We start from the raw sequence: 24,621 nt of genomic DNA on the forward strand, positions 1-24,621 counted from the left end.
CCGGGGCGGACACGCCGCCGCCGCCGGTCTGAGGACGGCGCCTTGGAGGCCGCCGCCTTGCCGCGTCCAGGCCTTCCGGCCGCTCTCCACGGCACCCGGCGCCCGGCCAAGGCGGCGACGGGCCCACGCGCAGCCGTCCTCGCCAGCCGGCCGAGGAGCACCGCAGCCCGGGTCCCTCCGCCGGCGGCCACGCGGCGGCGCCCGAGCGCGCGCTCTGCGTGACGTCAGGCCTGCGCATGCGCGGCGGGAGGCGGCGGCCTCGGGGAGGGTTTCCGGCCGCGCCGGCGCAGGAGGCGCAGGAGGTGCAGGAGGGCGAGTGCGTGCGGGCCGCGGGGCGTGGAGGGACCGGCCGCGGGGCTGCGGGTGGGCGCGGTGCCGGCGGGCGCGGGGCGCGGACGGCAGCTCGGTCTCCCGCTCGGCCCCGCGCCGCCTCGCCCAGGCCCGGGTGGAGGCGGCCGCGCCCCGGGCAGCCCGGGGCCCTGTCCTGCGGTTCGCCGGGACGCTCTCCGGGAGGCCGCGCCGGCTCTGGTCGCGAGCGTGCTGCCCTGTGCCGGAGCCCGACGTTTGAATGACTCAACTACTCTGTCTGTGACAGGCCTCGGCTCTGTCTTCCTGGGCGTTTATTCTGCATGCTTGTTGTCGCTGGGACTGTGCTCTAAGTGTAGTTATATGCTGCTCTTTTTAAGAAAGAAAAATTTACGCCTTTTGTTTAGTAATCTTGTCTTTGCCATCCTTTGCCTCTACGTAGAACCCTAAGGCTAAGTAAACATTGAGAATATTGAAAATAATCATCTTGATGTACCATATGCTTTATTGGCAAAATGGAATTCTGCTCTAAATTGTGTTGGATGACACTAATCTGTTTCTTCCTAGTTGTATATAATTTTGTTCCATTGCTTTTCTTTTCTTTTTTACTTTAAGCAGTGAATCCCAATTTTTTTCTCTGTTGTTGAGCCTTTCTTGTCAATGTCAGAAATCCTTTGTGTTTAAACAATGCCTCAATTGCTGAGTAATGATGAGAGCCCAACATATTAATAGATTAGAAAATAGGAATTTCTAAAGTCCTACAGAATTTTGTACCTGGGGTTGGCAGCCTTTGAGTGAAGTTGGAGAGGCAGACAGGGCAGGTTGCAGGGGGCTGGAGAGTGACAGGCAGGTGTGGGTTTATGATGACAGTTCTGGACTCTTCACTTGCACAAATACCTTGCACAATTTTACATTCATAATTGTGTATTTTCTTAAAGAAGTACCCTTCCACCAAGTTGTGTAAGGTTCAGGCCCTGTAAACCCTGAATCCACTCCAAGTGGCAAGGCAGGGGTAAGGACAGTTGAAAGGATTCACCACGGGGGTTGGGCTGGGAACTCAGACTGCGGAAGGAGGTGGTGGATGAGCACCAAGAGGAGGAGCAGATCCAGTGGGAGTGAGAACACAGGAGAGAGCAGCGTGTGAGGCTGAGAGCGTGCAGAGGGAGAAGTTTGAGTGATCGGGCAGCTCATGCATCCTTACTGGGCACCTCCTGCGTGCCAGGCTCTGGGGATACAGTGGCCAACAGGAGAGGCAGCAGTCCTCTCTGCGTTCACAGTCTTGGCACTCACTCTAGGTTTCACCTAGGGGAAGAAGGAACACATGTACCAGGGCCTGGCCATCCCCAAGAGGATGCCTTTGAGGACTGAGGAAGGCTAGATCTCGGGGTCCCTCATAAGGGTTCGGACTTGATCCTGTGGCAGGGTAGGGGTGTTGAGTGTTTTAAGCAAGGGAAGACCACATCTGTGCTTTAGGAAGATCACCGTGTGTATATTAGAGAGAAACTCTTCCACGTATGCATGGGGAAATGGGTACAAAACTTGTTTCGCTAATTGTGGAATAGTCCAACAATTGAAAATAGTGAACTAGAGTTTCATGTATCTGCACAGATAAATCTCAAAAACAATGTTGAGCTTTTAAAAAAACTGGTTGCAAAAGGACAATACCAGTATATCACTACTTTGTATAAAGCTTTATAACATACTATGTGTTATTATTTATGGGCACATACTTATGAAAATAAAAAGCATGTATGGAAGTCAGGTTTGGTGGCTCAGGCCTATGGTCCCAGCATGTTGGGAGGCTGAAGTGAGAAGACCCCTTGAGCCCAGAAGTTTGAGTCCAGCCTGGCAACATCGTAAGGCCCCATCTCTTAAAAAATAAAAAGCATGTATGAGAATTACATACACCAGTAGTTCTCAAACTTTAGCTTGCATCCAGATCACCTAGAGCAGCGGTCCCCAAACTTTTTGGCACCAGGGATCAGTTTCACGGAAGACAATTTTTCCATGGACCGGGGGTGGGGCATCACCGCCTCAGCTCCACCGCAGATCATAGGCATTGGATTCTCATAAGGAGCTGCAACCTAGATCCCTCACATGCGCAGTTTACAGTAGGGTTCAAGCTCCTATGAGAACCTAATGCCCCCGCTGACGTGCCAGGAGGCAGAGCTCAGGCAGTGATGTGAGCAACGGGGAGCGGCTGTAAATACAGATAAAGCTTCACTCGCTCGCCCGCTGCTCACCGCCTGCTGTGTGGCCCGGTTCCTAACAGGCCCAGGGGTTGGAGACCACAGACCTAGAGGACTTATTAAAACAGATTTCGTTTCTGATTGAGTAGCAGGTCTAGGGTGAAGACCTAAGAATTTGCATTTCTCCCAAGTTCCCAGATGATGCTGATGTTACAGGTCCAGGGACCACAGTTTGAGAACCTCCAATGTACACCAGTTTGAGGACAGTGATTACTACTTGGGAGGGGTCCAAAGGGGCTTCAACTATATATGTAATATTTCTTTATAAAAGGCCTGAAACAAATGTGATGCAATGTAACTTGACAAAGCTATATAGGTGTTCAGGATCCTACTTTTTATTTTTGTCTCTGTTTGAAATATTTCATGGAAGAAAAAAGATCCTGTTTGCTGTATGGAGAATGGACTGGAAGAGAGGAAGAAGAGGGAGATCATGCAGGAAACTGTTGCAGAAGTCCAGGTGAGGGGTGCTCCTGGCTCGCTCCAGCGGGGAGGTGGCAGGGAGCGGGAGATGAGCAGCTGTGAGAGGTGCGGGCGGCAGAGTTGACTCTGTGTGGTGATTGGTTGGTTTAGTGGTTAGGGAAGGGTGAAATCAAGTCACCTGGTTTGTGACTTGAGTGGGTGAGTGGATTGTGTGCCCATCACAAAGGGAACCCTGGAGGAGGGGTACGTTGGGACAGGAGGGAGACACTGAGTTCAGCTGTGGGCACCGCGGACCTTGAAGAGCCAGCGGGGTGAAGCACAGGCCAAAGATCTGGGCTGCAGCACAGGCTTGAAAACTCAGCGGCTAGATGGCCGCCAAAGCCGTGTTTGTGGAGATTACACTGGCCTTCGACAGACCTAGAGGACTGTTATCCCCAGGGCAGGGCTTGGCCATCTGTGGCCCACTGCCTGTTTTTGTATATCCTGAGAGCTAAGAATGCTTTATCTTTCAAAACGTTGCGGTGGGGGGGTGGGGGGGTGGGGAGGATTCAGCAAAGAGTAATATTTTGTGATGAGTGAAAGCTGTACGAAGTTCACATTCCAGCGTCCGTAAGTAAACCTGTATTGCAGCGCAGCCATGCTCACTGGTTTCCATGCTGTCTGGGACTGCTTTCGCACATGCTGGCAACGTAACTGGGGGCTGACAGAGATGGGAGGTGGCCTGTCATTGCTTTGCACCACAAGTCACAGCGACATGGTCGCCACTCAATTTTGACTTTTGGTCCGTAAGCATAAAAATTTACTACCTGCCGTTGGTGGGAAAGAGTTTGCTGATCCCTGACCTAAGGTCCAAGCTGAGGCACACCCTGGCGCCTTCGATACTGTGGAAGAGGGTGGACGGCATCGTTTCGTCCATTTCCGGAAGTGCCTCGTGAGAGTCAGGTTCCCGTGGGAGAAACCCGAGAGGCCGAGGCCCGAGTGGGGAAAGTGGTCGTGGCTTCAGTTTCTGTTCCCGAAGCTGACGGGAGGCAGTGGGCCAGCGAGGAGGCTGTGGCCTGGGAGCTACGTGAGAAAGGTAAACGAGGGCTGCCCTGCGCCTGGAGGGCACGGCTGGACGCCGAGCCGGCGGGGAGCCCACCGCGCACCCTGATGACAGCAGGGATGAGCACGCAGTGTTCGTTTTATCAAGTACGAAGAGCTGCGCCGAATTGTTGCGGAGTCCGTTATTTCTAAAGTTCCCTGATGGCAGGAAGCAGCGTGTCTGCAGCGGCCGGCACGTGCCACTCGCTGGCTGGGAAGCAGCGAGGGCCGGCAGGTGTTTGCTGAAATTGCGAGCACGGTGAAAAGAGGAGACGGGGAGAAGGGCTAGAACTGTATCGCCTTCAAACTGAGATAGAATAATTCACACACTGTAAAATTTGCCATTTTAAAGTGTACTGTTCAGTGATTTTTGTATATTCACAAGGTCGTGCAGTCATCACCACTGTCCAATTCCAAAACATTTCCATCCAGAAGGAACTCCCAGGCCCGTCAGCAGCCTTTTCTCCCTCCCCGTGCCCTGCCCCCCCAGCGATCGCTGCTGATCTACCATCTCTGCGAATTTGCGCAACCTGGGTATTTTATACAAATGCAATTGTGTAACACGTGGCCTTTTTTGCTCACTTGCTTCACTGTGATATTTTTGAGGTTCGTCATGTTGCAGCATGAATTGGTGCTTTATTCCTTTTTCTGGCTGAATCATGTTACCTTTAATGGATGTGCCTCTTTTTGTTTATCCATTCGTCAGTTGTTGGACCTTGGGTTGTGTCTGCCATTTCGCTGTTACAGATAATGCCTCTATGGACATTCATCAAAAACATATGTTTTCAATTCTCTTGAGTATGTGCTGAGCAGTGGAGTTGCTGGGTGATAGGATAGCTCCGTGTTTAACCCTTTGAGGGCCTGCCAGGCCATTTGCCATAGTGGCTGCATTTTACATTCCCACCAGCAACTTGTACGGATCCAGTTTCTCCACCTCCTCATGAACACTTGTTATCTCCTTTTTTTTCGTTGTAGCCATCCTGGTGGGTGTGAAATGGTATCTCATTATGCTTTTTTTTTTTTTTTTTTTTTTGGAGACAGAGTCTCGCTCTATTGCCTGGGCTAGAGTGCCGTGGCATCAGCCTAGCTCACAGCAACCTCAAACTCCTGGGCTCAAGCAATCCTACTGCCTCAGCCTCCCGAGTAGCTGGGACTACAGGCCTGTGCCACCATGCCCGGCTAATTTTTTTTTCTATGTATATTTTTAGCTGTCCATATCATTTCTTTCTATTTTTTGGTAGAGACAGGGTCTCGCTTTTGCTCAGGCTGGTCTCGAACTCCTGATCTCAAACGATCCATCCGCCTCGGCCTCCCAGAGTGCTAGGATTACAGGCATGAGCCACCGTGCCCGGCCTCATTATGCTTTTGATTTGCACTTGCTTTGGAGATTAATGAAGTTGAGCATCTTCTCATGTGCCTGTTGGCCTTCTGTGTATCTTTGGAGAAATGTCTATTCAAGTCCTTTGCCCATTTTTAAATTGAGTTATTTGATTTTTTTATTGTTGAGGGAAAAAATACTAGTTTTAAGTTGTCCGTCTGACATCCAGGTGAGGATGTCAAGGAAGCAAGCCTCGAGTTCTGAGAGGCTGGGATTGGAGCTGCACCCGTGGGAGCCAACAGCAGGGGGAGATGGAGTTTGGGTGAGATTGTCCAGGGAGTGAGTGAAGGGGCCGGAGGTCTGAACCCTGGGTACCCCAGCATGTAGGGTTGGAGAGATGAGGGAACCGCCAGAGTGCAGTTTCCTGGAACCAAGTAAAGAAAATGTTTTGAGGACGAAGGAGTGATCAGTCACACTGACACTGTGTATAGGTCAGGTGAGTCTGGGACTGTGTGTCGGCTGTTGTGTTTAGGTCGCCGTGCTGACCTTGATCCGGTTAGTTTGGGTGGAGGAGCCGTGAGTTGGAGAGAACAAGAGGACAGAGATGGAGATAGTGCAGGTGCGCAGTTTGCTGAAAAGGAAAGAGAAGACTTGGGCAAGAGCTGCAGGTGGGAAATCACAGTGCCCTGGTGTTCAGAAGAGGAGAGTGCTGTGGAGTGTTGGGTCTGGTGCTCAGGCCCGAGCTGGGCGCGTAGCCAGTTCCATAGCAACAGGGAAGAGTAACATGGGAACTCTGGAAACACCGATTGCTTCTGTTTTTTCAATAAAATAGGAAACAAGATCATCAGTTGAGAGTGAAGGTGGGAGAAGAGGAGACATAAGTTTGAAGCGAAGCCGGGCTTGGTGGCTCGTGCCTGTAATCCTAGCACTCTGGGAGGCTGTGGCGGAGGATTGCTTGAGGTCGGGAGTTTGAGGCTGCAGTGAGCTGTGATGATGCCACTGCACTCCAGCCTGGGGGACGGAGTGAGACCCTGTCTCAGAATTAAAAGCTGGAAGAAGAGAGAGGGTGACCTGGTCCAACCAGCCTAAGGCCACACAACACGAGCCTGTCTGGTTTGTTGACTCATGGCCATGAGCGAGACTGCACACCATTGGAACTCGGATGTTTTAATCAAAGGGAAAGAAAGAGTTATGGTAGAATTTGGGGGATGTGTGGTTTTAAGCGAAATTTAAGTGAAGTCATGTTTTGGTGGCCTCAAAGCCAAGCAGTGTGTACATAAAGGGACCAAGTGAGAGTCTGGACTGCAAGGTGGACTCCAGGGTCCGGTTTCCTTGGAGATGAAAATATTAACATAGACGTGCAGTATCATCTCCAGAAGCTCTTTATCTGAAGGCCTGCCCTGGTTTGGAAATCAGTGTTGCTTCTCTGTGTCGGAGTGACTTCGATCCTCCAGGCAAGAGTAGGGTGTTTTACTCTTACTGATAAGACTCCCAGAGGCAAAATTTCTGGTAGTCTCTGATTGTGGAGAACAAAGTTTCTCAGTAGCAAGAAAGCAGTCGCCATTCAGAGAAGGGGCTTTGCCGGCACCACACGGCAGCGTGTTCTGGAAAGAGTGCTGCTTCCTGCTGGCCTGCTGGCTGCTTCGCCGGTGTCTGGTCCCAGCCCCATGAATGGCGAGTAGATTTTACTTTCTTGTGGAAAAGGGCTGAACGAGCCGCCTGCTCCTGGGTTTTTCATGGCTGGCCCCTCTCAGGCCCCTGGTGTCAGAGCACGTGTCACATTGTCTGAGAGGTCTCCTGGGATGCTTCTTCCGAGGGGTTTTCTACAGTCACCCTCCGTCCTTGAACGCTCCATCACAGGATGATAAACTTTTTTGTTGACGTGTTTGTTGTCTGTCCTCCCCACTAGATTTTCCTCTGAGCCCCAGGAGGATCGGAACCACATGTGTTTAACTCACTCTTGTATTCCCAGCGCCTGGCGCGGGGCCGGCGCACGGAGGCTGCTCAGGGCGTGTTGAGTGACTGAACGGCTGAGCAGTGGCGGCGGCGGAGAGGGAGCAGGCTGGGGAGGCAGCGTGGGGCTGACGCGGTGACCGCGGCTGGCTGTCACAGGGCTTCCCTGAGGCTGCAGCTCCGCCCGGGGGCTGGAGAGCTTGAGGGACACGTCGGTGCTGGGTGGGCCCCTAGGAAGTGGACCGGGTGGACGCTGCAGTCTGTCTGTGCGCAGAGCTGCAGTTTCCGTGTAACAGACTTCCTGTTTGCTACCTTGTGGCAGAGTGCGTCCACACCGCGCCTTGGGACAGCCAGAACACTGACCGAGCCCGGTATCTGGCTGGAGACCTGAGCTGGGAGGAGGAAGATGCTCCTGGAGGGTAACCCTTCATGTCAGCTGTGCCTGGCACAGGAGCACAGGGCCAGTTCCATCACCAGCGGCCCTGGGCAGCCAGCACTGGTGTTCCGCTGGCACATACTGGCCTGGCCGTAGCCACTGTTAGAGCACCGATTTGTGCTCCATTCTGGTTCAGATATGGCCTCTGCCCAGGCACCTGCTGTGCAGGGTTCTTCCCCAGACTCCCCATCCAGACCCCCCCACCATGCCTTGCGTGGTCCAGCACTCAGCCCACACCTTACCAGCGGTTACTTGCTGCCAGCATCACCTCTGGGCCATCGGCTGTCTCCTCTCCAGCTCGTGCGTCCGTCAGCTCTTATCCCTGTTTATCTCCAGGGCCTCCTAACTGGTCTCCCAGCCTCAGTCTCTTTCACCCAAACCCACCTTTCACAACTGCTAACAAGTAGCCTTTGCTTCTTAGAAACATTCGGGGGCTTTTGTTTGCCTTCCAGGGAACATGCCAGCTTCTTAGCTGGGTTCAAGGGCCCTCAGCCCCCTGCCCTGCCTCCCCCCACCTGCCTGCTTCTGCTCTCCTTTGTCCACCCTCTGCCCCAGCCCCACCAGAGTGACTGATGGACTTTTTGCATTCATTTTACTGAATATTCACGGATATGTACTCCGAGCAAACTACTGTGAGACAAAGACAAAGTCAGACACAGACGCCTCCCTTCCTAATCTAATCTGGATGAGCCACGTTCGAGTTTGTACTAAGAAATAACGATTATGGAAACAGCTAACGTTGGACATTTAGTGTAAGCCTAATAATGTTCACTCCCGGCTTTAATCTTCACAGTGAGGCCACAGCTTACAGGACCCTTGAGTAGAAGAGGTATCAGATCACCTTCATAGAAATAAAAACTGACCGCGTCCTTCCTGCTTGTTTCATTTTCTGTTTTAGGAAATCACAGAGGGTAGCACCATGGAGAAGCAGCCCCAGGACAGCAGGACAGGCCGGGCACCCGGGGAGCTGCCCCCGGCAGTCAGGCTGCTGCTGGCCATGGCCCTCATGAACGCGCTGCTCTACCTCTGCCTGGGTCGGGTCTTTCCTTCCCCCCAACATTCCATGGGGAACCCCGGGCCCTGTCCCTATGGCCACTTCAAAATAGGACAGATGAAAAACTGCTCGCCATGGCTGTCCTGCGAGGAGCTGAGAACAGAAGTGAGGCAGCTGAAGCACGTTGGGGAAGGAGCCGTGAAGAGGGTGAGTTGTTGGGGTTCCCGTCTGACCGCTGAGTGTCAGCCCGAGGGAGGCGGCAGTGCCGCACCCTGAGTTAGGAGCCCCCGTGGCTCTGCGTGTCTAGCCTTGGGCCCGGGAATCTCACGTCTAGGTCTTTATGCTAATAAAATGATCCGAAGGAAGGGAAAAAGCCAAATGCATAGAGGAGTGCTATAGTAATAGAAAACTTGAAACAATAATTTTAGGGGAATAGTTAAATTATGGTCCAACTACTTGATGGATTATTCTGGAGCCATTAAGCATAGTTAGGACCCCCCCCCCCCCCCCGCAATAGCAACATGAAGAAAATCTTATGGTAAGTGAAAAAAAGGATACAAAATTGTAAAATATACTATCTTCAACTGCAAAATTACATATTTATGTAGAAAATACAAAAATGATAGGAACTGTGCTAGGGTTATGGGGCCTTATGGACAATTCTTGTTTTGTAAACTCTATAATGATGTTATACTGATATTTTAAAAGTGTATTTTTAATTGACACATAATTGTACGTATTTATGGGGTACTTAGTGATGTTTTGGTACATACAATGTTTGGTGATCAGATGAGGGTAGTTAGCATATCCATCATCTCGAACATTTATCATTTCTTGGTGTTGGGAACATCCAATATCCTCCTCTTAGCTGTTCGTAACTATCTAATATATTATTGTTAACTATAGTCATCTTACAGTGCTGTAAAACAATACTTGTTCTTCCTATCTAGCTGTAATTTTGTATCCTTTGACAAATCTCTCCCTATCCCCCCTTCCCCCCATCCTTCCCAGCCTCTAGTATCCTCTGTTCTATTTTTTATTTCTGTGAGATGAACTTTTTTTAGCTTCTGCATATGAGTGAGAATATGTGGTGTTTAACTTTCTGTTCTTCGCTTACTTCACTTCCCATTATGTCCTCCAGTTCCGTGTGGCTGTGAATGACAGGATGTCGTTATTTTTTATCACCGAATAGTGTATTCCATTGTGTGTATACACCACATTTCTTTATCCGTTCATCTGTTCCTGGATAATTGAGGTGATTCCCTACCTGGGCTTTGTGAATAGTGCTGCAGTAAACATGAAAAGAACAGATCTCTTTTCAGTATACTGATTTCCTTTCTTTTGGATAAATGCCCAGTAGTGGGATTGCTGGATCATATGGTAGATCTATTTTTCGTTTTTTGAGGAATCTCCATACTGTTTTCCATAATGCCTGTACTAATTTACATTCCCACCAGCAATGCATAGAAGTTCCCTTTTCTCTGCATCCTTGCCAGTATTTATTATTTCTTGTCTTTTTGAAAATGGTTATTCTAACTAGGGTGAGATGATATCTCCTTGTGGTTTTTTGTTTGTTTGTTTTGTTTGAGACAGCATCTCACTCTGTCACCCAGGCTGGAGTGCAGTGGTACAGTCATAGCTCAATGCAACCTCAAACTCCCGGGTTCAAGGGATCCTCCCTATCTCAGCCTCTGGAGTAGCTGGGACTACAGAGATGTGCCACAACACCCGACTAATTTTTAAATTTTTTTGTAGAGACGGGTTCTTGCTGTATGCCCAGGCTTGTCTTGAACTCCTGGCTTCACGTGATCCTCCTGCCTTGGCCTCCCAAAGTGCTAGGATTATAGGTGGGAGCTCTTTGTGGTTTTGATTTGCATTTTCCTAATGGTTAGTAATGGTGAGCATTTTTTCACATATTTATTGGCCATTTGTTTGTTGTTTTTTGAGAAATGTCTGTTCAGATCATTTGCCCATTTTTTAATCAGATTGTGTTTTGCTTTTGAGATAGTTGAGTTTCTTGTATGTTCTGAATATTAATATCCTGTCAGATGAACAGTTTGCAAATATTTTCTCCCATTCTGCAGGTTGTCTCTTCACTGTATTATTGTTTTCTTTGCTGGGCAGAAGCTTTTTGGTTTGATATAATCCCATTTGTTTATTTCTGCTTCAGCTGCCTGTGCTTTTGAGGTCTTTCTTATAAAATCTTTTCCCACACCAATGTCCTGAAGTGTTTTTCTTATATTTTCTTCTAGTAGTTTTATACTTTTGGGTCCTACGCTTAGGTCTTTAATCCATTTTGAGTTGATTTTTGTACCAGATGAGAGATGGGGTCTAGTTTCATTCTTCTGCGTATGGATATCCAGTTTTCTCAGCACCGTTTATTAAACAGAATGTCTTTTCCCCACTAAATGTTCTTGGAGCCATCGTCAAAAAGCAGTTGGCTCTAGATGCATGGATTAATTTCTGGGTTCTCTATTCTATTCCATTAGCCTGTGTGTCTCCTTTTATACCAATAACATGCTGTTTTGATTACTATAGCTTGTAGTATATTTTGAAGTCTGGTAGTGTGATACCTCCAGCTTTGTTCTTTTTGCTGAAGATTGCTTTGGCTACTCAGGTCTTTTGTGGTTCCATGTGAATTTTAGGATTGTTTTTTGTATTTCTGTGAAGAATGTATTTCAGTGGTGTCAGTTGTGATGACTTCTTTTTCTATTGATTTTCAAAAATGATTTTATTGACACCAAAGGGGTGAATACAGTTCTCAAATAAAAGCTCCAAGAGCCCTGTCTCAGCAACCAGGGTGTGCTATATTTTATGTGGTCATTGTTTCTATGGTAACTGAGGCCTACTGACTAACAAAGGGTCAGTGACTCTAGAAGCCAGTTACAGATTGTTGAACAAAGGCATTTTCTTTGTGAGGATGTACTGAAAGTCGACCAAAGGCAGGGCGAGAACGGGAAGTGCACCCGTGGGACTGCGGCCTGGTACTCTGCTGGCTTCTGCTTTGGGAGTTTAGGGCACCACGGCTGCTTTCTCTATGACTGCGGGAAGGAGAGATCTCAAAGGAAGGAGCCAGTTAGACAGGGAGAAGGGAACGGAATTCATATAAAGTAAAACCATAAAACAAGGTAACTGTTTCTTTTAACAATTCATTTGTTCATCGTAGGTGCGGTGGGTGCAACAGTTAACAAATCAAAGACTCCGTCTGACTTGGTGAAGTTTGCTTTTTAGTCTGGGAATGAGACACGAAAGAAAACAAGAAACAAATATGTAACATCGTATTAGTGCCATGTGCTGTGAAGACAAAGCAGGGCCAGGAAAGTGAGTGACAGGCTCGTTCCTGTGGGTGGATGGGGAGGACTCTGGCCGGGATGATGTGAGATCAGGAGGCTAGTGTGGGTATTTGGGGAAAAAGTGTTCCAGTACCAAAGAGGAGCATGAGCAGGCCCCAGATGGGAGATGCCTGATCGAGGACCAGGAAGGCAGGGAGTGTGACTAGCCGTCAGGAGGAGAAAACGAGATCATGACAAGAGGTCAGAAAAGGGTCATGTTGGAAGCATTGGAACAATTTTATTAATGGTAGTGGAATGCACTTTTTAATGGGCTTATCTTGGCTGCCGTCTGGAGAGTAGGGGAAGGGTGGAAGGGTGGAAGGTTGGCCATGCCGTCCCAGCTGAGAGATGGTCATGGCTTGATGAGGTGTTAGCAGCAAAGGCAGTGAGAAACCAGCGGATTTTGGGTATATTTTAAAGGGATTGCCAGTTAGATTTCCTAATGGACTGGATGTGGGGTGTAAGGGAAAGAGAGGGTGACTACAAGGTTCTTGTCCTGGGCAACAGGAAGAATAGAGTTGTTGTTCCCTGAGACGGGGAAGGTGGAAAAGAGGAGAGTCTGCGTCCGAGGTGAACGTGTTCGCCTCCTCGCCTGCCCAGCTGCAGGCCCGAGCATTTCCTCCACGCACGTGTCCCGCATTCGGGGTGGGGTCTGGAAGGGGATACAGGTGTGGGACTTGTCATTTACGTGGCATTGAAAGTATTTGGATTGTGAAAACAATCACCAAGGAAGGGACGTAGGTAGCGAAGAGGACATACAGCCAGTTCATTTCTGTCTCCTTCGAAGGGGAGGCCTTGGGGGGCTGCTCGCTTGTGCCAGTGCTGCGGCAGCTGCTCGGAACCTTCTGGATTTGCTTCTCACCCTGAAGGGTATGTTTTTAAAACCATTGTTGTTTGAGGATAGATTTAATCTTAAGGAATCTCTACAAATCATGCCCATCCAAATACGTAATTTAATAATGTGGGTAATAAATCAGAGTAATGGAGTTTTCTTTATTAAAGTCAAATGTGACTAAAATGCTGTCACGTTACATTGATTTTTGTTTGATTTTTCCCTTTGGCTGGAACTTGCCCTTGGGCGAAGCAGTGTGAGTGCGCGAGTGTTTGGTGTGGGTTGGTCAGGAGCGTTGTCCGTCTCAGTCCCCGTGGAAGCCCGTGCCCGTGCGGGTTCTGGCACAGGCTTGTCCTGAGCACGGTCACTTGGTTGGAAGCCGCCCTCCGTTTGGCCTCCCCCCTCGCTCTGGCTCTGCAGGCGGAAGGCAAGGTCTTCCAGCAGGCATTTCTCCAGCCAGAGTTCTGGTGTCCCGTCTGATCCCACCTCCTCTCCTTGCTCTCCGGCTCCAGCAAGTCCTCAGTGTCACCGAGACCTCAGCGTATGGACCCCGCCGGGCTCCACTCCCGGCTCACCCAGCAGTGACTCCACGGCTTCTGCTCTCGCCACTCTTTTGCAAACACTTGGAACAGCCCCCTCGCATCTCTGTCTCCATCAGGCGGGGCTGCAGCAGCCCAAACTTGGCAGGACCCAGCTGTACCTCTGCACTTGCGCAGCTGCCCTGGAGCAAGAGAATCCCACAGCCACACACCTGAAACGCCGTGGCCGCAGACTCAGCTGTGCACTCAGCACGGCCCGCGGCCCTGCTCTCTCCCTCAGTAGGTTTTGTTCATGTTCTCTGGGACGGATGGGCCACGACCCATGGAGGTTATTCCGTCTCTCGCATCATCAGCCTTTCCCTCTCTGAGCATCACTCCTACTGGCACTGCCAGCTTACACTCCCCGAGAAAGAAAGTCGTATCCCTTGGCTCCCTGTCCTCTGTAGCTGGAGCCTTTCCTCTGCTTCCTGTGGGCAGAGCTGCCTGCCTGCCTCCCGCCTCCCGGTCCTGCCCTCCTCCTGTTCCAGCCTGGCTTCCAGACACCCCTGCAGTGCGACCCCTCTCAGGACCACCCGCCAGCTCCAGGCTGGATGTTTCTCCATCCTCCGCCTCCCCAGGCCTCCTGGGAGCCCTTGGTCCAGTGGCTCCGCTCCGGGCAGTCCTGCTTTCCATCACGCCACGCGCTTTTTGTGTTTGTTTTCCTGCTCCTTCGATGGCCGTTCTTGGTGACTCTCCTTCGTTGGCTTCTGTTCCCTGTCTCACCTATAAATCAATGGGGTTTTGTTTTTTTTGTTGTTGTTGTTTTTAATTGAGACAGAGTCTCACTCTGCTGCTCAGGCTGGAGTGCCGTGGCGTTAGCCTAGCTCACAGCAACCTCACGCTCCTGGGCTCAGGTGATCCTCCCGCCTTGGCCTCCCAGGTAGCTGGGACGACAGGCATGCGCCACCACACCCAGCTAACTTTTACGGTTTTTAGTAGAGACGGGGTCTCTCTCTTGCTCAGTCTGGTCTCGAACTCCTGAGCTCAAGCGATCCTCCCACCTTGGCTCCCCAGAGTGGCAGGATTACAGGTGTGAGCCACCGTGCCCGGCCTAAATCAGTGGTTCTTAACCAGAAACAATTTTGCTTCTCCGGAGACAGTTGTGGTCGTCACTACCAGGGATTGGGGGTAGGTGGTTTAATCTAGTTCCATCGCTTTAAATACATTTTATATGTCAGTGACTCCCAAATTTTGATCTCTAGCCTGTACCTCTCCCCTGAGCCACACATTTGTGTGTCCAGCTGTTTATGTGACATGTCTGCCTGGTGGTCTCTTGAGCATCTTGGGACGTCCAGCGTGGAGCTCTTGATAAGTCCCCTCTGAAACCTGTTCCTCCCTGGCTTTCTCTGTCGCAGTAAATGGCAGCACCCCACCCCGTGGCTCGGGCCAGAAACCTGGGAGTCATCCTGATCCTCTCTTTGCCCCTTCAGCTAACCAGGGGCAGGTTCCGTCAGTTCTGTTTTCAGAATATGCCCCGAGTGTGTTTGCTGACCTGTGTGCAGCGGCCCATCTTAGGGAGACGCCGTCCTCGCTCGCCCTCCAGCAGGCCTCCTGCTCCCACTCCCCGCTCGCCTTCTCAGCACAAGTCGGATCGCACCACCTTCCTCAGACCCCTGGTGGCTCCCCCTGGCCCTCAAAGGGAAAAATCCAAGCCTCTTATTACCACGGGCTGCCACCCCTCCTGATGTGGGCCCTGCCTGCCCCCACCGGGACTCAGCCTAGGCCCTCACCCCTGACCCTGTGGTCCCCCGTCATCCCCCTGTCTGTCTGCTCTGCGCTTTGATCAAGCCGAGCCCTCTCTCTCCGCAGGCCCTTCCTAGGTGCCTTTCTCTGCCTGAAGGTCTCCTCCTCTTCATGTGGCCAGTCCTCATCTCTCCGGTCTCAGCTTGATGTCACTCTTCTAAGAGGCTTTCCCTGATGGGAAATGCCTGTCTAAATGCCACCCCTCAGCCTCTCTCCCAGCTCCCAGGATCTAGTTTTTTGTCTGTCTTTGTTTTCAATGTGTGAGTTCCCCGAGAACAGAGAAGGTGTGTCCTCGGAACGTTAGCCCAGCGCCTGGCTGTATGCAGCAGACATTTTAGGGGCCTAAACACAAAGCCTCATTAATTGAATCCTCATGATATATAAAATCTTGGTTTAGCTTTGATGGTTTTCTCAATATGCAAACACACTACCGTCTCCCAAAATTTCAGACTGTGAATTTTGAGTTTGGGTTTGGAATTTCCAGGGGCGCTGTGTCCTTTTCCTAGGGCACTATGTAGCTTTGTCCCCAAACTGCGTCAGTTGGTTTGTGAGAGGCAGATCTACCCATTGCTTTTTCTTTATTCCTTTTTCTAGATTATGAAAGCAGTACCTCCAATTCAGATCTTCAGTAGGAGGTAAAGTACGAAGTGAAATTCCCTTCTCCTGCCTCCTGCTCACTCCATCCCCAGTCTTATTCCCTGGATATCGTCCGTTTTAGATTCATCCCCTTTAGATTTTTAAGCCCAAGATTACATTAAAAGAACCAGAGATATGTTCTCTCAGTCATCTGGAGGGCAGTAACACCCATGTCTCCAGGAGGGGCTGCCCTGTTTCTGAAAGACAGATTTGGGCAACAGTACTAGTGAGAAGAAGAAAGATTATGGTAAAACCAGGAATTGATTATTTTCTCATCCTTATAACAAAATGATGTTATTCAAGGACCTGCTGTGTATACATAAGAAATGCATGAAATATGGGTTGGTTACTGTCATTCTCTTACATTATTCTCTTACATTATTTTGTGACTCTAATTTTATGTAACCTTTAGAAAGAATTTACATGATCTGTTTTTATTGCTTAAGGCTTTTTTTTCTTTTCCTTCCTCCCTTTTCTTTTCTTCCTTTCTTTCTTTCCTCTTTTTTTTTTTTTTTTTTTGAGACAGGGTCTCGCTCTGTTGCCCTGGCTAGAGTGCAGTGGTGTCATGACAGCTCACTCACTGCAGCCTCAAACTCCTGGGCTCAAGCGATCCTCCTGCCTCAGCCTCCCAAGTCTCTGGGACTAGAGGTGTGTGCCACCGTGCCTGGTTAATTTGCTATTTTTTTGTAGAGATGTGGGTCTCACTGTTGCCCAGGCTGGTCTAAAACTCCTTGCCTCAACTGATCCTCCTGCCTTAGCCTCCCAAAGTGCTGGGATTATAGGCTGAGCCACCTCACCTGGCCCTTAAGGCCTAACATCTGAAAAGATGTAACATGAGTTGTATATTTAAAGTATGTAATAATGATGTCCACTCCTTGGCCTCCCTGGTGGGGTCTGCCTCCTCATCCCTGTAACCTTGGACCTTCTGTGCTTGCTCCCTGGCTGGCCTCATGCAGCCTTCCGGCTTTATTTGTGCAGAGACCTTTTTCCTGAACTCTCTGGACTTTTCTATTCCAGTTGCCTACCCTCCTTGTCCACTGGGATGTCTGAAAGCCTCCTCAGACTTGCTCCGTCCCAGATTGGCCCCTCAGGGCCCACTCTCCCTTCACCTCCCACCTCGGCAGCGGCAGCTTGGTCAGTCCGGTTGCTCAGGCCGCCAGCCTGGGGGGTGTCCTGACTTCTCTCCCTCACATCTGTGTTTCTACATTCAGAACAGACACTGGAACTGGACCACTCCTCAGACTTGTACCAGCACCCACCCCCTCCCCACGCCACCATGGCCCTGCGCCTAGATTCTTTGACCAGCCTCCAGACGGTCTCTCTGCCGCCAGTCCTGCCCGCCTGAGTCTGTTGTCAGCACAGCAGCCGGAGTCTAACAGTGTCTCTCCTCTGCTCAGAATCCTTCAGTGGCTCTCCGTCTCCTGAGTACAAGCCAGAGTCCTTTCAACGTCAAGGCCCTACAAGACGGCCCTTCCCCCCAGCCTCTGTCCTGCTGGGGGGGGGGCCTTCCGGTGGGCTGGGCCTTGCAGCCCTGCCAGCCTGAGGACATCCTCCTGCCCCAGGGCCTTTGGCTCATGCTGTTTTCTGCCCGAGATGTATGTAGTCCCCCAAATGTCAAATGGCTCATTCTCTTACCTCCTTCAGGGCTTGCTCAGAGATCACTCTACTCAGACCTCCCACAATCCTGTTTAAAGGTTACAAACCATTCCCTGTTTTTTCTCTCAAGCACATTTACCTTCTAATATACTTTACACAGTTCCTATTTATTTATCGTCTGCCTCTTGCACTAGAATGCAAATTTCATGGGGACAGGGATTTATGTCAGTTTTTTATTGACATAAATGCTTGTTAAATGAAGACATTTGACTACATAGCTGTTAAGTTCTTTGTATTACAAAAGACCACATAAACGAAGTTAATTACTTAGTATATCTTGTCTTTTACATTTATAATAAAGGATCACATGGGCAACAAAGTTGACCCTTGAACAATGTGGGGGTTAGAGGTACCGACCCCCTCCATGTGGCCGAAGTTTTGAGTTTAACTTTTGACTCCCCCAAAATGTAACTATTAATACTGACAGCCTACTGTTGACCAAAAGCCTTACTGATAACATAAAGTTGATTAACACATATTTTGTATATGTATTATACACTGTATTCTTACAGTAAAGTAGGCTACAGAAGAGAAAATGTTATTAAGAAAATGATAAGGCCCGGCGTGGTGGCTCATGCCTGTAATCCTAGCACTCTGGGAGCCGAGGCGGGCAGATCATTTGAGCTCAGGAGTTCGAGACCGGCCTGAGCAAGAGTGAGACCCCGTCTCTACTAAAAATAGAAAGAAATTATATGAACATCTAAAAATATATATAGAAAAATTAGCTGGGCATGGTGGCACATGCCTGTAGTCCCAGCTACTTGGGAGGCTGAGGCAGGAGGATCGCTTGAGCCCAGGAGTTTGAGGTTGCTGTGAGCTAGGCTGACGCCACGGCACTCTAGCCCGGGCAACAGAGTGAGACTGTCTCAAAAAGAAAAAAAAGAAAACGATAAGGAAGAGAAAACCTACGTACTGTTCATTAAGTGGAAGTGGATCATCATAAAGGTCTTCATTGTCGTCGTCTTCACGTTGAGTGGGCTGAGGAGGAAGAGGAGGGGTTGGTCTTGCTGTCTCGTGGGTGGCAGAGGCAGAAGAAAATCTGCATGAGGCCGGGCGCTGTGGCTCACGCCTGTAATCCTAGCACTCTGGGAGGCCGAGGTGGGTGGATCATTTGAGCTCAGGAGTTTGAGACCAGCCTGAGCAAGAGCGAGACCCCATCTCTACTAAAAATAGAAAGAAATTATATGGACAGCTAAAAATATATATAGAAAAAATTAGCCGGGCATGGTGGTGCATGCCTGTAGTCCCAGCTACCCGGGAGGCTGAGACAGGAGGATCGCTTGAGCTCAGGAGTTTGAGGTTGCTGTGAGCTAGGCTGATGCCACGGCACTCACTCTAGCCTGGGCAACAGAGTGAGACTCTGTCTCAAAAAAAAAAAAAAAAAAAAAAGAAAATCTGCATGAAAGTGGACCCACGCAGTTCAAATCTGTGTTGTTCAAGGGTCAACTGTATACAAAGAGCTCCTAGTAATTAATAAGCATAAGACAAACAACCTTATAGAAAATTGGATAAAGGACAGTGGAAACAGAAATGCCAATAAAGATGAAAAATGCTCAGCCTCTGTAGTAATCAGGGAAATACAAAACGGAACAGTAAGGTATTTTTCATTCATTAGTTTGGCACAGATTAGAAAGATTGATAGCATCTAGTGTGACAGAGGGTGTAGTACACAAGTTGCTCTCACTCACTGTTGGTGACAGTGCGTGTTGGCCCAGACTTTCAGGGACACTGATGGTAGTATATATTCTTCTTTGGTATCCATCTACTTACCTAGCTTAGAAAATACTTGTAGATAGGCACAGAGATGTAAATAATAAGGCTCTTCAATGTAGCATTGTCATTAGGAAAAAAATGGGAAATAATTTAAATACTCATCAAGTCTTTAAAAATAAATCAAATAAGATCTTACTAAAGGTCTGAACAAAATTATAGCTACAGTAGTAATCTAAGAGAAAGAATCTAGTCCAATTTGACAGTATCCATTCCAAGTTTTATGAATTTTTATTGTTATACTTTAGTTTTAAACCAAAAAACGATCATCTGTAAAACCTTACTGAAAATACACTAGCATAGGTAGTATATTCACACTATTACTATTATGCAGCTTTGAAAAGAATGACCTGGATCTACATGTATATAGGGGAAAGATTTCTAAGGTGTCAGTTAAATGAAAAAAGCAAGTTGCAATATATGTATGTTATAATTCCATTTATGGAATAGCAAACTCAAATGCTATTTTATAAGTACATTAATACATTAGAATATAGAAAAACTTTAACTTTGGGGAGGAAAAGAACCAAACAGTTAACAGGTTTCCTTTGGATTGAGACGTAAAGTTGGGCAGAAGGAGATACTCTCTATATCCTCTATATGTGAGTTTTTACCAAGAAGAGTATTCATGATTAATTTGATAATAAAACAAAGTATATTAATTGTTCTCTCCAAATAAGAGTGTTTTAGAAAGTTATAAAAAGCATCTAAATTAGAGGTTGCTGGGAAATGATTCTTAATCCATGACTTGCAACTTTTTAACATTGGAGATTTCAGATATTTGCGAGTGATCCTAAAGACTGATAATATTTCGTAAATAATATTTAATAATCTTTTATTTACCTGAGGCACAAAAATGAATTTGACCTAAGTGAGGTTTTAGGAGGAAATTATGAGGCCTGTGGCTGAGCCTCTCCCACCATTTATCGTTAAATATATAGTAGCAGCTTCTCTAAAGCAAACATTGCTTTTAGGTGAAAACCGGGCCTAGAAAACCGTGTGCTGGTGCTGGCGATGACCACGCAGAGGTAGGTCTAAGGAAGTGATGGATCTTGACAAAGTGAGATTTTTTTGTATTAGAGTCAAATATCACATTCAGTAGAGAAAGAGTGTTCAATATGAAAAATTTATAAAGTTTTTTTTTTTTTTTTTTCCTCCTTGAGACAAGGTTTTGCTGTGTTGATCAGGCTGGTCTTGAACTCCTGGGCTCAAGGGCTCCTCTTGCCTCAGACTCCTGAGTACAGGTGTGGTCCACCACACTTGGCTAAAATTTATGAAATTTTTAGTGAATGTGACATTCAGAGCAAAAAATAGCTTTTTAATAGAGTTTATGATCTGTAGTGAAATTTCTCAAATTTGAGAGCTAGAAAAGGTCTTGAAAGATTTCTCTTTTGAATGTTACAAGTCAACTGTAGTTATCTTGGTTTTTCCATAATGAACCTCCCTTCTTAGATCCAGAAGAAATCTTCAAAGTCCTCTGGTCCATCTCCATTTTATATGATATTTTTGAGTTTTCAAAAAAAATGTTTTACATTGTAAAAGAACAACATGTGTTCATTTTGGAAAAGTTGGAAAATACCAAAAGATATGAAGGAAAAAGAAAATCACCCAGAATCTCACCACATAAAGGAAACTAAAACATTAGTGTATTTCCTATTCCTATCAGTGATTTCTATGTACCGTAATTTAATTTTGTCTTGCTTTATGCATTTGGAACAATATTATACGAATAGTCTCATATGCCTTTCATTTGTAACATTACTTTTATGTGTTATAACTCTATAAATATATACATTTTGGTGACCACATAATATATTATTGAGTGATCTTACCAAAACTTCCTTAACTATTTCTAGTCTTTTGATAGGTTCCGGTTTATGTTTTATAAATAATGCCAGATTTTTATCCCTAGAGATTTTTATCTATTTCAGATTGTTGCCTTATATTTTAGGTTTAGATGTTAAAGTCTCTTGATAATAATGCCAGAAATTGCTTTTTTTTTTTTTTTTTTGAGACAGAGTCTCACTCTGTTGCCCGGGCTAGAGTGAGTGCCGTGGCGTCAGCCTAGCTCACAGCAACCTCAAACTCCTGGGCTTAAGCGATCCTCCTGTCTCAGCCTCCCGAGTAGCTGGGACTACAGGCATGCGCCACCATGCCCGGCTAATTTTTTGTATATATATATTTTAGTTGTCCATATAATTTCTTTCTATTTTTAGTAGAGACGGGGTCTCACTCTTGCTCAGGCTGGAGAAATTGCTTTTGAAAACCGTAAACTTTAACCTTTATCTTCAGGACAGCTCACTGGCTGCAGAACCTGCCGGGCGGGTTCTCCCGACCTCTGAGCCTGTTCTCGCTGTGTAATCTTCTGCCTTCTCTCTTGGGGTTTAAACAAAAGATCAGAGTTTTTTTCTTTAATTATAATGCTTCCTGCAGCCTTTTCTAGCTAATGAAAAAGGAAACTCAAGGCGACATGTGCAAGTGCTCTTCTGTTAGCTGTGGGCTGTATGGAAAGGGCCGGTGTTTGTGCAGCATCTCAGTCCTGCTGTCACAGCGAAGTGACACAAAACCACAGAATGCATCAAAATGTTTTTCTTACATGGAAATAGTCCTATTTATGACTTTTAAAATTAATGAGTAATATTGTCACACGTGATGGGCAGGGTGGACTCCCTCAAGGCGGCTTTTCGGAGTCTCCGCTCGCCTGCTTGTCCCCGCAGGCGCCGGAGCTGGCGGCGTGTGTGCCCCGCTGTGCCCGCACGTGCGGGCCCCGTCCTGACCCCGCACACCCCGTCACCCCACAGGACCAGCTCCGAGGAGCCTCCAGCATCCTGACCAGGGGCGGTCCCTGCTGCCGTTCCCTGCGCTGGCGACGCGGCGCCTGCCTCGCCGGGTGCTGTCGCTCACGCCCGTCCTACGGCCAACTCAGAGCAGCTCTCGGACTCGGGCTGTGTCTCGCCAATCTCTGTATCTGCTGCACATCTGCCACTGCAGAGATGCTTGTTGTTTCTCAGCGCACTAACTTGAGGTGAAAGTCCAGGCTTGATGTTCTCTGTGGCTCTGTTTCAGGTCTTTCTGTCTGAGTGGAAGAAACACAAAGTTGCTCTCTCACGGCTCACCCGTCTGGAGATGAAGGACGACTTCCTCCATGGCCTGCAGATGCTGAAATCCCTACAGAGCAAACGTGTTGTCACACTGCTTGGCTATTGTGAAGATGACAACACCATTCTTACCGAGTATCACCCCTTGGGCTCCTTGAGCAACTTGGAGGAAACACTAAACCTTTCCAAGTACCAGCACGTGAACACGTGGGAGCACCGCCTGCGGCTGGCCGTGAACTACGTCAGCATCATCCGCTACCTGCACCACAGCCCCCTGGGCACGCTGGTCATGTGCGACTCCAACGACCTGCCCAAGACGCTGTCCCAGTACCTGCTGACCAGTGATTTCAGCATCGTGGCAAATGACCTGGACGCCTTGCCCCTGGTGGACCACAGCGCGGGGCCGCTGGTGAAGTGCGGCCACAGGGAGCTGCATGGGGATTTTGTGGCTCCGGAGCAACTGTGGCCCTTTGGAGAGGATGTGCCTTTCCATGACGACCTCATGCCTTCGTATGACGAGAAGATCGACATCTGGAAGATCCCAGACGTTTCTGGTTTCCTTCTGGGACACGTTGAAGGGAGCGATATGGTTCGATTCCATTTGTTTGATATTCATAAGGCGTGTAAGAGCCACACTCCTGCAGAAAGACCCACTGCCCAGGACGTTTTGGACACCTACCAGAAGGTTTTGAATTCACTCAGAGATACCGTGATGTCTCAGACGAGAGAAATGCTATAAAAGCCAGTCCAGTCATTGAAGGATGGGATTTAAGGACTAAATGGAAGTTACAGCCGTTCTACTCTGACGGTGGAGGGTTTTGCCTGAGTCTCATGTTTCGTTGTTTTTTGCCGTTTAGCCATGTGGTTCTTTTTCTACATCCATGTATACATTTGAGTGTGTTCTGCTTATCCTGGCCGCCTGGTGGAAGTTGCTAAGCAAGAACAAACCAGGCCTGGTTTAAATCTGGCTTCGCCTTTCCAATGCCAGTTGCTTCCTGGTGAAGATGTGGAGAAGCAGTGAATCTGGTCAGTATTCAAGGGAAGTAACAAAAATGTAGCCACAAAAAGGCTTCCCCTGCACTAATAGCTGGATTTAGAAGTTTGCAAGAAACACATATAGAGAAGAGTTTTAAATGGTAGTACATGAAAGAAACATAGAGTAGTTCTTCAAGGAACATCTTTCCTGTAATTTTTAAAATGTGTTGTTCTAATCAAATGGATGTACAATAAGTGTGGTGAGGATTATAGAAAAATTGAAACCCTCAAACATTGCTGGTCGGAATGAACAGTGGTACAGCCACTTTGGAAAACAGTCTGGCAGTTCCTCAAAAAGTTAAAAATAAGAGTTACCATATGACCCAGCAATTTTACTCCCAAGTATATACCCAAGAGAAGTGAAAACATATGTCCACACACAAAAAATGTCCACATTATACATGAATGTTCACAGTAGCATTATTCATATTAGACAAAAGGTAAAAATAATCCAAGTTCACTAGCCGATGAATGGATAAACAAAATGTGGTGTAGCCATACAAAGGAATATTATCCACCCATAGAAGGAATGAAGTTCTGACACATGTTACAATGTGGATGAACCTTGAAAACGTATGTTAAAGAAGCCAGACATAAAAGACTACAGGTTATACTACTGCATTTATCTGAAGTGTCCAGAATAGGAAAGTGCGTAGAAAAAGATCAGTGTTTGCCGGCGTCTGGCAGGGGTTGGGGTTGAAGGATGGGAATTGACTGCTAATGGATACAGGGTTTGCTTTGGGGTGATGCAAAGGTCCTGAAATTATGTAGTGGTGATGGTTGCACAACTCTGAATATACTAAGTACCACTGAATTATAAAAAAGGGAAAATTTAATGGTATGAATTATATCTCAATAAAGCTGTTATTAAAAAAAATTCTGCCACTAGCCTGTGTGTCCTTTCACCTGGCATAGGCAGTCATTGTGTGGAGTTGCTGGTTTGACATTACTCATGTTGTAATTCTAGTTTGAGTATTTTTCTTAGCATTTGAATTCTGCATTGGAGCAAAACTTTCAGTTTAAAACTAACTTGTTTTCAAATATTGACCATACATCTAAAATAAACAGCGTGGTGCAGGGGAGAACACACCATACTAGGATCAGAAGACCTGGGTCATAATCCCAGCTCCGCTACCGATTAATTGTGTGGCCTCAGACAAACCAATCTCATAGGAGAAAGTTGGC

General features: G+C 47.8%; 1 protein-coding gene across 4 annotated transcripts; it reads left to right on the forward strand.

Moving 5' to 3' along the window:
- The first annotated feature begins 240 nt into the window (after nucleotides 1-240).
- On the forward strand, nucleotides 241-24,292 carry POMK (protein O-mannose kinase). Of its 4 annotated transcripts, none has more exons than XM_069485318.1 (5): nucleotides 241-302; nucleotides 2,926-3,012; nucleotides 8,661-8,963; nucleotides 20,278-20,331; nucleotides 22,370-24,292. In XM_069485318.1, the coding sequence occupies exons 2-5, from the start codon at nucleotides 2,947-2,949 to the stop codon at nucleotides 23,138-23,140; spliced, it is 1,194 nt and encodes a 397-aa protein (XP_069341419.1). In that variant the 5' UTR covers nucleotides 241-302; nucleotides 2,926-2,946; the 3' UTR covers nucleotides 23,141-24,292. The 4 variants fall into 4 exon arrangements, with proteins under 4 accessions (XP_069341419.1, XP_069341420.1, XP_069341421.1 ...); XM_069485320.1 differs by having other exon boundaries at nucleotides 283-316; XM_069485321.1 differs by lacking the exon at nucleotides 241-302 and adding an exon at nucleotides 2,079-2,162.
- Nucleotides 24,293-24,621: the final 329 nt, after the last annotated feature.

The sequence above is a fragment of the Eulemur rufifrons genome, chromosome 12 (assembly GCF_041146395.1).
Source record: "Eulemur rufifrons isolate Redbay chromosome 12, OSU_ERuf_1, whole genome shotgun sequence".
In the NCBI taxonomy this organism is placed as follows: Eukaryota; Metazoa; Chordata; class Mammalia; order Primates; family Lemuridae; genus Eulemur; species Eulemur rufifrons.